Source organism: Platalea leucorodia (genome assembly GCF_965183815.1).
Source record: "Platalea leucorodia genome assembly, chromosome: 4".
NCBI classification, from domain to species: Eukaryota; Metazoa; Chordata; class Aves; order Pelecaniformes; family Threskiornithidae; genus Platalea; species Platalea leucorodia.
In genome coordinates, this window is record NC_138826.1 from 27,121,905 (window position 1) to 27,135,152 (window position 13,248).

The following is a 13,248-nucleotide window of genomic DNA, read 5'->3' on the forward strand; positions in this document are numbered from 1 at the left end:
ATGTAAGGCCAGGAGGAGGGGGAGGATATGCAACTGATTTTTACAACTTCATTTGAATTATTTCACAGCTGTAAAATAGTCACTCTGGCACAAAATATGTGGTACCACCCTGAAAAATGAATTCTAAATAATTGAACTGCAAATCAGTCAGAGCAGGTCTCAACAGATCACACTATAGTTGCAGCTATTAAAACACACATTTTTTACTACAGTACAAGTCAGGGTATTAAAAGTATAAGTATTCATTTGAATGTTAGGAACATATTTGCAGCCAGCAGCTCTGCAAGGCCACACAGTTCAGCCAACCCCAGATACAAGCGATGTGCACTTGCCACCACGGGACCAAGCTTAAAGGTTCCTGCGGACACAGAGCTTGTATCGCCGTCCTGGAATTTAGCTCCGTGTGTTTGGTTTCTTCAGTAATTGCACTTACTCACTTTTGCATCACAAACCTACTTGTTAGTATAATGATGCAAGCAATTGCTAGCACGCTCTAATCGTATCTTCGCAGCAAAGAACAAGTTTCTAGCTCTTACCTTAGGACCTTTTGGCTGACTCCACTGGAATTATCCTTTCAAAATACTATAGCTAACAGTTATTTTCATCACAGAACTACAAGACTTACCATTGCATTTAGACCCCTTGCACGTATTTAGATGAAGCACTGCATTTTCAGCCTTTTATTGCTTACATTAGCCAAATATCAGACAAGCTCGAAACCTAAAACCTTAGGTTTGTCACAGGTGGACCACAAATATTGGCTTAATTAGGTTAAACACTTAGATGATTTCAGCAGCTAAATGCTAAGCTCAAATGCTAAGCATTTGTGGAGCAGGCAGATTTGGCAAATAAAGGAATTATGATGATTTTAATTGATTGGCATTATTGCTAACGAGATAAGACGAATCTGCAGCAAAGCCAGATGCAAAAGTTGTGGGAAATGGGTCACTTCCTCTGAAGATCAAAGTCACCATCTTGAGAAAGCTGATCATCCCCTGCCTTCAGAGGAAAGGCATAGGGAAGATTACATAAGAAATGTCATTCACATTTGCACTGAAAAAACTCTAAAAGAAAAAAGCCATTGCAGATATAAGTGAAATTTTATCAAGAAACAGATTTTTTTCCAAGCTGTTGACAGTATTTAACATTTTGATAGATTTTTTCCAATTCTGGAGACATCAACGTATTGTTAAATATGCTGTATGTACATGGATTAAGAGTAAACTGCTTGTTTTGTTTTCTGAACTTTTAATAGCTCTGTAGGAAGATGGGAAGGATGCAAAATCATAAGAAAGGCCAAACTGGACATTTAGGAAGTGGGGTTTGGTGGGGAGGGCATTGTTTTGTTTTGTGCTTGGGGTTGGAGGGGGATGTTGTTTCTGTTTTGGGTTGTTTGTTTTTCTTAACTAGCAGAAGTAGTATTCTACTCTTGGACAGTCTCTTTAATACTGTGAACAAGCAAAGGAAAGGGTCATAAATCAAGATACCGTATCTCTGAAAGCTTCCTTCACCACTGGTGTTATTTCCTTCAATATGATGGACGCAGAAAATAATCCAGTGAACGCTCATTTAGCATATAATGTACTGTTAATAAACCACAGCAATGACAGATAATTCACCATAATATGAAGTGACTAGGTTACATAGTACAAAGTTTTTGGTGATTTGCTTCTTAAAAAAAAAAAAAAAAAAAAAAAAAAGATCTCTGCCACTTTCCCTCCTACATTTTTAGGCAAAAAGACTGGTATTTTAAAAACTAGTGTGTGTTAAAAAAAATCACATCTGGAATTTCATACTCTACACGTAGGGGAAGCAAATCTCACTGCACCTTTAACAGGTGCATTTTGTAGAGAAAAATTAAATACAAACGTTTACTTGAATGAGATCTACTGATATCAGAGTACCTTTAATACTCCTCACTGTTTTTAAACTAAGTTACAAGATGAAATAAATATAAAATATAAAAAAAATTCAAAACATTTTCCTGACTGGAGGTCTACAAGATAGCTTCCAGTACTGAAAATGTTTTGAATTTCTTTAGTCACTGTATGCTTTTTATGCAGTTTACTTCAAGAAAAGGATCCATCTAGGCAACTTTTAAATATAAAGTTATTACATTCATCTAAAATTATTTATAATATAATAAACAACCATTCTTACAAAAGCTTGTAAGGTATTGTTTGTTAAACAATATTAAACAATGTTAAAATAGAATTGAACAACCCCAAGTTAAGCTAGTATGTTTACACTTAAGTAATATGATCCCCTCTTCACCTGGTTTTTGGATTCATGCTCACATCATTGAGGTTGTGCTAGCAAAAGCATCTCTTTGACTACTAAGAAAGAAGTCAAATTTAATAGTTAAAAAGTTTGCTACCAAATGTTCATTAAAAATGTACTTTTTCAGTGAGGAACACAAAGACATTTTCTAACCAAAATGACAAAGACATTTTCTAACCAAAATGACACAGAATTAAGCTTGGGGGGGAAAAAAAAAAAATCTCTTTAAAAGCAACCAAATGAATAAGAAACCCTTATGCTCACTGACACAGCAACCACAATAAAATTTACAGGAAGAGGCCAAGCACCTTTTTTATACTGTTCAGTTTCTACTGCAGGTCTGGCACCATTACTAGTTGTTGCACAAGACCAAAGTCTGCCTTCTTGGGTATCTATTTTTCACAGCAATCTCTTTAGTTTCCAAGCCAGTGCACATTTTTCCAATGTCAGTGTATTTTAAAAGAAACTGTCCATTGTGAAATGGAGGTGTAGAATCTTAGAAATTACACGGAAGCCTTAAATGTGTCTGGAAAAGATCACAAGACTGTACTTCAACCATGAATACATCCATCTAAGATGCATCTAGGAAAGCTGTTCAAGACTGCTTAGGGCAATGTTTGCATTCACTGAAAGGGATTATGATATGGCCTCCAAGTTCACCAGACACTGAAAAAGGACCCTTGTCTTGAAGTGGAGAGGTTGGCAGCTGTCAGAGCGTAATTGTGGATCTGGCAAACACTTGTCCTGCAATTCAGGTCAATGGGAACAGAATACAGAGCTTTGAAAGCAAGCAGATGCTTGCCAATGTATTAACGACAGATCATACATATAGGCTGCAGTATCTTCAGCCATTTTATGTCAGTTTGGCTATGGAGAAATCAATTTAAAAGATGCTGATTTCTAGCTAATTTCCTTACCTGCAGCCATACATGCTGCATGGTGGCTGATGAGCATAAGGGTGAAATTTCAGACTTTTGTTGTCTAGCTATATTACATTTAAACTATTTTTAAAATACCCACAGAACTATATTCTTTCTTTAAAAACGTATACAAAGTTACTCTTTCAGAATGATGGCCAAATCTAGCTCCAGCATGTAGTATTAGAAAGTAAAATGGTGTATTGGGAAACACTTGATCTGAGCTAAAGGAATCTTTCTAGTGCTTAACCAAGATTTCAATTCTACTTCCTTGCAATCAGAAGATATGCAAGGTACAGCTGTTACTGACCTGCCAGAACCTGCCAATTCTCATTTTCTTTGTTCTCTATTAGAAGATGGCACCATGGTGTATTTTTTCAAGAAAAGCAGATAAGGTGCAAGTCCTGTCTTATGACTGAAGGCTACTACTAGGTATGCAGATTACAAGACGACCGACCATCCGCCAGTACGGTTCATGCTGAAGTCGACCATTTGGCATCTGAGAAGAAAGCAACTGATGAAGCAGAAAAGTTAATACACAATAATTATGTTCCCTACCCTTTCAGATAACTCAATGAACAGAAGAGGCTGGTCTGTCTGACATGTAAAAACTGAGGCACAGAATTCTACAATGTGCCTTTAAGCTAATGATTCACGTTTTTGCCGATTAGGTTTTCCCTGGTTTCCAGTGACACACTCTTGAAAATAACAGCGATAGACTCATTCTCCAGTTAAAGCCTCCATACAATCAATTGCATTTCCGCTTCAAATCCTTAACACCACCAGGCCAGAATGTTAAAAATATCTTAACACAAATCAACATGTTACTTCTTGTGTCCTGCAGTTTTTTAACGTCTTTGGTATTTACATATGCAAGGCTGGGCAAAAACAAAACCAAAACTTGTTCCTCTCAAGGTGAGCACTTGAACCTGTATGTCCCAATTTTAGTCAGAAAATAAAGCCTTATATGAGGACTCAACTAAATAGAGTCAAGGAGAACATTAGCTATATGCACCTTTTACACACAAGTCAAGTTATAGAAATTGACCTTTATTTAGTAATCAGTTTCTTTAACTTTTTTTTTTTTTTTTGATACAAAGTGACATTTTCATTTTAGTACAGAAAATCCATGTCAGAACAGTACCTGTCTGTTTCAGTTGTACCACTGGAGTCTACTCTGACCTCAAACTTTAAAAAACAAACAAACAAAAAATGAGATAAACAAAAAACAACTGCTGTCCCTCACCATGAGAAGTACTTTGACTAGTAATTCATCCATACCATTTCCTATTTTTTAATTTATATATATACAGTATTATAATAGTATGGTCTAATACTATATAAAATACTATATATATATATATTTATGTATTATAGTTCAAAATACTCTATATAGTATACAAATACTATATAAAGTATTTTGAACTATAAAATAGCATCTGTAAAACAGAATTTAAATTTAGGACCAGATCTTTCTTTGAAGAACTGTGCAAGAAGAATCCCTTTTTTAATTAAAAAAGCTGCAAACAGAAGCAGAACGACAGCCTGTAGTGTAAAACTAGAAACCCTACATAATGAAATGTTAGGATCAGTGACCGAGAAGCAGTTCTACTCAAATGATATTTTAAAAACAATTAAAATACAGTACCCAAGAAACATGGCACAAGAGACAGAAGAGACAGGTACAAAACCTGTGTTAGGAACACAGTCAGAAGTGCAAAAAACAAAAAGGGAACTGATACAATGGAGTTTGGTACAATAGGTAAATAAGTATTGCAACCAAAACTAAACGATCACTTATTTTTTGACAGTGAAAACACTAACAATTTAGTACCTTTCTAAAGGCTTTTAATCAAAGCCCTAAAACTGTGGCTGCTCTTAAATAAAAACAATCTATGTGAATGCTACACACTGAAGTAAAAAGCTTAAGAATTACCCTGCAAAATTGCACCGACATAAGCTTTCCATATTTACAGTATCTAAAAGTGACAGAACACAGCATGCTAGGCCTAGCTTATGACTCTTCCCCACCAGTACTTAATCCAGGCCCAACAACAAAAAATTATTATTTCTCAACACACGCTGGATTGTTCAGATATATTATGACGTTTAAATATTAGATTCATGCATAAAACAAGAAACGATATCTTTGACAGACAAGTGTTGACAGGATACAAACAGTGGTCTGCCCTGTAGAGGAGTGTACTTCCTTCTGAGCTTACTCCCAAGACGTACCGATTCAATCCCATGTTATTACCTGGTTGTCAAGTCAACAATGTGCTTCGAAATGGTCAAAATTGCAACTAAGAGTCACATTGTGCATAAACCATTCGCTCATATTCAGAAATTTCACTCCATTTTGGAGAGTTACCTCACTAAGTGAAAGGACAGAGTTTAAAAAAAAACAAAACAAAACAAGACATTCAAGTAAACAGCAACAACCAAATACTTTGAAAAGGTTTTTGTAAACTTGTCTTTCTACAGGGTTTTGCAGCATAGTTAAATTCATGACGCATGGACAAGTACACGCAGGTCGCAACCCCTCGTGACAACCTGTCATGTGTACACGTACAATGTAAGAGACAAGCTCGGTGAAGTGATCTACGCCTTCCCACATGCCTTGTCCGGTCCTTGTGTGTTCAGTGTTATCATTCCCCTTCATGAAACAGAAATCACTTACGGATATCTTTATAGAGACAGAAATGGACAGAGTCCATTGGATAGAAAGTTAGTTGGTTATTTACATCTGCAAAGTAGTTTCACAGCGAAATAAATCTACAGCGGGCCAGCTGGGATCCACAGGACTTTGTTTTGTTCTTGATCGACAGTTGTCATAATCTGAGTGCAAATGCTTGAAAGGGCTCCTCCCTGGACAATGCCTGGAGAAAAAGAACCCCCCCCCACCATGAATGAGACTGGAACAGTTATGACTAATTACAAAGAGCAGTCTTCTGCATTTTTCTGCAAAGTGTTTATCAACAGATCAGAATTAATCTATCCAATTCAATATTTGCCAGATACATGACTCTATTAAAACAAGAAAAAGAATAAACAGAGCAAAGAGGTCAAGCATTCAACATACTGTTCCTTCTGCTAGCTCTTAAAACAGCCCAGAGAATTCACAGAACTGATGGCTATAATCTACTAAGACAATTGTTTTGTTAGAGGCCTCCGTGTACTATTTTCAGAGGCATCAGGTGGCAAAGTTTAAGTCTAAAGATGGTCAGAACCTGCTATAATAATCTTTCCCTGTTCAGCATGTGGTGTTAAGAGTTTTATATTTACGTGGTAATATACATAGAGACTATAGCTGTAGCAACTAGACACTATTTACAAATATTAGAAGTAAATTATGAGGCAGCTCACACATCCTTGAGCTAAATAAAACAACGGCAGTTACTACTCCAATTCTTATTGTCTACTACATTCAAGGAACAAAAGGCCAACAGCAAGCAAATCCCTGAAAATCAATTGAAAAGATAAATTAATACCATGCATTCTACCCTTGCTAAACATAACAGTCATAAAAAGTGAAATGCCAACACTGACACAGGAGAGGAGAATGCATTAGCTTTACAACTTAAAAAGTGAGGAACTCCATGACTTGAGAACTCTCAGCAAAGCCTCTGGCCTTAGCTACCACTAACACTGGAAAAATATGGAAAGTCTTATAAGGTATAATTTCCATTTATGAAAAGAGAGAATTTGATCTCATGTAAAATATTACTTGACTCTGCAGTATATACTACAGCTAATGATGTCAAGTGAGTTTGGATAGACAACGTAGTAACCAACAAGGTCTATGAAAGGTGACAAATGGCAGCGAGGAAGTGATTCAGATTACACCCCATGCTTACAACTTGGTACAGGAAAAAAAGCCAACTTGAAAGAGTCATTAGTCAAAAAATGCACTTCATTAAGTAGTCACAGAGCTCAGGTCTGAGAGATTGTGTCATATAGCTTCACGAGGAAGCTACCATGTCCAACATGCCTATCTACAGGCTTATTTTATGCACAACATTATAATTTTAACAAGCTTAAATGTCAGTGCATTTTGAACACCAATCCTCTCTGACTACCAGCATCTGGAAATGTTGATGACAGCTGGAGCCCACTGTACTTGGCGCTAACAGAGGGAGGCCCTTCCCACAGGGCATGTGAGAAGATACACATAGGACTCTCTTGGACTGAGTGCTACTTTCAATATCAGGGTGAAATTAAAATGCAACAAATGACTTAACAAGGAGCAGAAGATACCACATGGTGATGCAATCTGGCCATGCGCATGTCAAGTTCTGCGAAGCTTTAGTGCGTACCATTTAAATGAACATTCCTATGGCTATTACATACCAGGTAACTGATTTTGTTGAAAATGTGCAGCTTCTCTCAGGGTGTGCTGAAATAGCTCTATACTAAATACAACTCTCCTTCCCTCCCCTGCACTTGGCAGGTATTGTTCAGGGGACGAAAAGTCGGGGTTTGGCTGATTTAGTGGTGGGGGTTTTTTGGGTTTGGTTTGGTTTTTTGGTTTTTTGTTTTGTTTTTTGTTTTTTGGTTTTTGGTTTTTTTTTTTCTTTTTAAGTTTTGTTGCCATTCACATCAAGATGGCTAGAAGTTTATCCCTACTCTTTGAATAAATGTGGGACCACATGAAAATATACTCTGAAATAAGCAGAGACAGTCTTCAAACACAGTTTTCTTTCTCTGGTAAAAATAAGTATTAACTACAATCCAAGATTCATATAATATACTTTATGATGTTAAAAAGGCCTCTGAAGTTGAATTTAATTACTACAAATTACAATGCATGCTCAAGAAACCTTTGACAATTTTTTCTTTTCTTGAAAGATTTAAAGTGTGTTTCACAAATCATTCATTATTTACACTACAGGTGGTTTTTGTTGTTGTTTTGTTTCATTTTTACAATTACAAAACAACTTATATTCCTTACATGGTATAAAACTGACAACACTGTGTCAAATTATCTTGACCATATTTCCAATACTACTGGCTTGTACTAAAACATTTTCAGAATCTCTTCAGGTCATAAGATTCATAAGATGCTAAAAGAAAAAAGAAACATGTAAAAGCAAGGCACAATACTTATACCTTGAGATTTCCTCTCCTGGTAAAATGAAACACCAGACCATGAGTTTGCCAAAAGGAAAGGTAGAATGAAAAAACTAAAATTAAAAAAAAGTGCTCTTTGAAGGAACATAGGAGGCTTTGAATTACAGTGTAAATGGATTAAATTGCCACTGTGTTCCTAGTGAAAAGTTGATTAAATACTAACCTGTAAAGTACTTGCTATACTCTTGTTCTATCTTTTGAGCTGTCTCAAACTGTTCTTTGGAATGTTTTTGTGTAACTTTGTCCCTCAGGAAGATGGGGTCTTTTTGCTCTCTGCAAAAAAAGAAAGAAAAAAAGGAAAATCTTGTATAAGAGTAATTTTTTTTTTAATGGACTTGAAATTATTACCTCCAGTTGGGTGAATGTGAAAGGCTAATTACTTTGCAAGCAGAATCCTGTGCATAGAGTGCCATCTACTGTGTTTCAGCAGTATCAGCATAGTCATCAGTATCATTTCTGTGCTAACAAATTTATTTGCTATCAGACCAAGCAGTATTCCTTTAAAGTCTCAGAGACTGGGAGGAGGTTGAGCCAGAAAGAATATAATTTTTTCCAGTTCATGTGAATCAGATCATCACCTCATATACACTCAAATACTCCCTACACAAAAGCTGGGCTCAAGTACTGCTCTTTTAAGGGCTTGAAGTTTCAAGCACTGAGCAGACAGAATATTTCTATGTCATCTTATACATGACACATTTTTGAGATGACTATTTTTCTATTATACAAGCTGTTGGAAATAAGAAAAAAATCTAGAGAAATACAAGTGGTAGAAAAAAAAATTAATTCCGATCAAGTCTTGTAACACTCTCCTCCAAATCTGACTTGGGGTCCCCAGTAGGGGATTCTGTTTAAAAGGAAGCAGAATTTATAATCAACTAGTAAGGTCATATAGATAGGTATTGAAACAATATAAGTGCAGTTTCTTATAGCAGTGAGAAAAAAAGCACAATTTTATTAAAAAAAACCAAATCATTACTGAACTAATCTATCCCTGCTGTGTTGCATTTCAGAGAATGCCAATAGAACCTGTGCTATATCAAAAAGGCTGTTTGGAAAAACCTTTGGTGCTCATAACAGGCAGAGACAATGTGCCACTGCATCTTATTTTGATGACTGCTAGAAATCTTTGCATGTCGAGTTCAATCGCTCTCTGTCACTTTCCAAAAAAAGGAAATAGCTGTAATGGTCACCATTCCATTGCCAAAGGGGCTCAAGACATGACAGTTCCATTTATCATTTAAGTGCATGATCCTACAGTGGTAATGAAATACACCACATTGCTTTATGTCTTGCTTCTACTTGAAAGTGGTGATACTTATCTTCTTTATTAAATAGACAGTCATCAAAGTTACCTACAGATCAAGAATATAAGAAGTCTTGAACTTTCAAAATAAAGATAGCACAAGTATAAGATTTCTCAACAAAACTGTTTCTTAAAACTTATGTTGGGAGGTTATGTGACTTCTTGCCAAATCAATCTATCAAAATGTGTGAAGGCTTACTCAAACATCAGGGGAAGGACTGGCGTTTGTAACTCCCGTGTTCTGTTCCTGGCTATATTCGAACAGGAAATTCCCGATTACTGAAAGAGCGCGGCCCGAGATGACCACAGTACATACACATGCCATGGCAAAAGGGGACTTCCCTTGCTGCTTTCACTGAAGAATGAAGGTGGGAAAGCTGAAGTTATGAATCAATTGGCACTGCATTCACACAGCTGGCCCCACTGAGGAGATGAAGAATAGCTCTTTGTCACGGTCACCACTTAATCCTCAATGGATCTCACCCATATCTGTCTTCCAGTTTAACACAAAGGTGAGCAGGAAAGATCTGAGTGCCTCCTGGAGTACATACATTGTTTGATTTCTTTGAAAGATTCACTTAATTGTCATGCAACCAAAAAGAAGTTAAGACCATTTACCTCACAGCGGTTTCTATGAGGATTAATTTCCACATTTTAAAGAGATTTAAGATGACTAGGATGAAAGAAACAATAAAGGTAACAAGCTTATTTTAAGCTAAAGTAAACATCCCTGAACTATACCCCTCACAGACTTACTTGATTTGTTTAGCATTTTTGTAGCGAATAAAAATTACAATAGGGTAGATATGAACACTGTGGAGCCGTTCGATGGCATGAGGAGCGATGTCAAGCAGACAATGACAATCCTAAGATCAAATGTAAATGCAAAACACTCATTCAGTTAAAGAGCACAAGCACACATGCACATCCCCCATTTCTTCCCCTACTTAAATCATAGCAACCCCACAGAATTTTGCTACGCATTTAGCATTTCGGGGCTACTGAGCAATTTGTACCCGAAGGATTTATAACATTAGACAGAAGATGAAAAACTGCAAGAAATTCCATTCATAGTACCAAAAGCATGCATTGATAGAAATAAAAGTATTTGAAAAACTAATGAAATGAAAACTCAGATTGAAATATATGCAATACATTTTTTTCCCAATGTTAATATTCATTTTCTCTTTCAGAAGTCATAAGCAAACCCAAGCATTAAAGTAATAAGACTTTCTGTGTGGTTTGACAGAAAACTATAAGCAATGTACAGATTTTAATTAACATCTGTCTCCAAGATTATTATGATGTTTGTGTTCTATATGACTGCATTAAATGGAATAGTTAAAAAACCCAAATCCTCGGGGGGGGGAGGGGGGGCGGGGGCAGGGGATGGACTCTATGGAATCTAAGAAAATAATTTCTAACTTTATTTAATAATACTGTAAAAGAATATGGACATTCCTAGGTTTTTCTACAAAGGTGAGCTTTCATAAAATAATTCTTGAACACTTACATACCAAAGTGACGTAACTTTTATTTTACTCAGCGGCCTGGGGAACAGTTCTCTGAATGCCTTAAAGGAGGACAACACTAACATAATTTCCACCCCCCCAACATAGTATGAACATATATTGCAAATTGTACAAAGAACTACAGCATTAAAAGTGACTCACCTTTTCTGTTATCTCTTTTATTGAAGCTACAGTTGTCACATCAAAATGCCCACTCCTCCGTTTATAATCAATAAACAGACAATCCTTCACACCCCGTTCAATGGCTTGTTGGGAAGCTTTCATAACCTCTGTTTCATAGAACCAGAAGAAATCCACTTTCATTACTATTCCTTAGGCACAGAACAAGACTAACAAGACAATGCCTGCAAATTCAGATTCTTGGGGTTTTTTCCATGTTTGTGCTACCATTTAGTTCACTTACATAGATGTTACTATCACGTATTCTAAACAAGTATAAATTGATTATATTTGCGTGCTTACCAAGAGGACATCTGCAAAATTTTCCAGGGGATTCTTTGACCAACATGTCTTTCACAGCATCAAGTAAAGGTCCTAGAATAAGCACAGGCCTAGGAGAGGTACAGTCCACTTTCTGTACACGCTGATATGCCAGACTTGCAGAATCTACACACAGAAAATTTACTGATGAGAGTATAAACTATTTTCCTGGCATTCCTCAGATAAGCAGAAGCACCCTAACAGTAATTATGAAAACAACTCCCTTGCAAGGGATAAGGGCCTTGACAAGTACACAAAATGCTCACTAGCCATTATTGCAATTTTCTCCACTTGACATCTTAAAATATAAGTTTTTCTAATTGAACCTGGTGCTTCTCCCTGCCACCCTCACCAAAACTTTAAAACCAATCATTCCAATTTTTCCCTAAAAGTGTAAACAAGACACAATATTTGGTTTCTCTGGTTTGGTTTGTTGAGCTCTTCCAAGGAAGTAAGCATTGTAGCCAACATGATATTTGTAGACGAGTGAAGAAATAGAAGCAAAGATTTTTGAGCAGTGCCCAGGATTTCTGTCTAGGCTAAGTGACCTGGACATAAGTTAAACAGTTAAAAGGAAGATCAAAACCATGCATCAAAAAGCAATCTCACTCTGAAAAAGAAACACTAATGCTAATACATCTAGGAATAAACTACCAAAAAAAAAATTAATTTGAAACATTCTGGCTTGTTATTTAATACAAAACCATTTTGTTATTAGAAGTAATATATGTAATAGCACGTATGATCACCATTTGTATCCAGACCAACCAGAAAGCAACATTATTCATTGTGTCATGCTGCAGCTGTTTAAAAATGAAAGAGGAGGAAAAGCAACCCCCTCCCAAGTATAACAAAGGTACTTGCCATCCAAGAAAGGAATTGAGTCTGTACTGATTGTATCAAGAGCCAGTAAATCCTTTCCATCTTTGGAACCACTTCGCTTGTGTTTATGCTTTCTTCTGAAGAATGACCTCCGTGCTGCTGCTGACAATGTCTTAGATGAGCTGTTTTCATCTTTAACCTCAGACATGCTGTGTCTCCTGTAGAATTCCTGATCCATCCTATAATGAAACAGACTAAATAGTTGGTATTTAAACTTACCTTTTTAAATTTTTTCGACAAACAATATCACTGCTGCTTCTGGAACACACTGGAAATGCTTGTCTCAAGCCTTAGCCTGAGTGTCTTCATCACAGAAAATTAATCAGAAACAAACATAAACATAAATCAAATAATAAACATCTGAACACCTCACACTACCATCATTTCCTCAGGATTCTGATAATATAAATAGCAGCCTGGCACAGAGGGCGACCACTCTGAAAGGCAGGGCAAAATTCTCCAAGGCAGAAGCAGCAGTATGCACCTACTGGCCAGTAAAGTCAGCCTCACACGGAAGTGAAGGTCCCATTCTTTCTATGAAGCTGCACGTTATACTCATCCTTATAAGCAACTTATTAGCAATCCAAAATAACAATTTTATTTTATATAAGCTCAAATATTTTGGCCACGTAACACACATGAAGTGTAGTTGGTTTTACTATTCATCTTGCAGTAACAAGCCTATCAGTGATTTGTATGGGTCTGTATGTATATATTGTAC

At 36.4% G+C, this 13,248-nt stretch overlaps 1 protein-coding gene across 1 annotated transcript in view; it reads right to left on the reverse strand.

The window, feature by feature from the left end:
* Positions 1–5,972: 5,972 nt before the first annotated feature.
* DLG5 (discs large MAGUK scaffold protein 5) overlaps positions 5,973–13,248 on the reverse strand; it is a gene marked incomplete at both ends in the record, with an annotated part of 109,637 nt that continues 102,361 nt past the window's right edge. Inside the window, 6 exons of the mRNA XM_082308811.1 lie at positions 5,973–6,076; positions 8,491–8,600; positions 10,390–10,499; positions 11,307–11,434; positions 11,628–11,771; positions 12,510–12,706. Of these exons, the coding sequence (XP_082164937.1) occupies positions 5,973–6,076; positions 8,491–8,600; positions 10,390–10,499; positions 11,307–11,434; positions 11,628–11,771; positions 12,510–12,706 (793 nt within the window). The remainder of the gene's footprint in view (positions 6,077–8,490; positions 8,601–10,389; positions 10,500–11,306; positions 11,435–11,627; positions 11,772–12,509; positions 12,707–13,248) is intronic.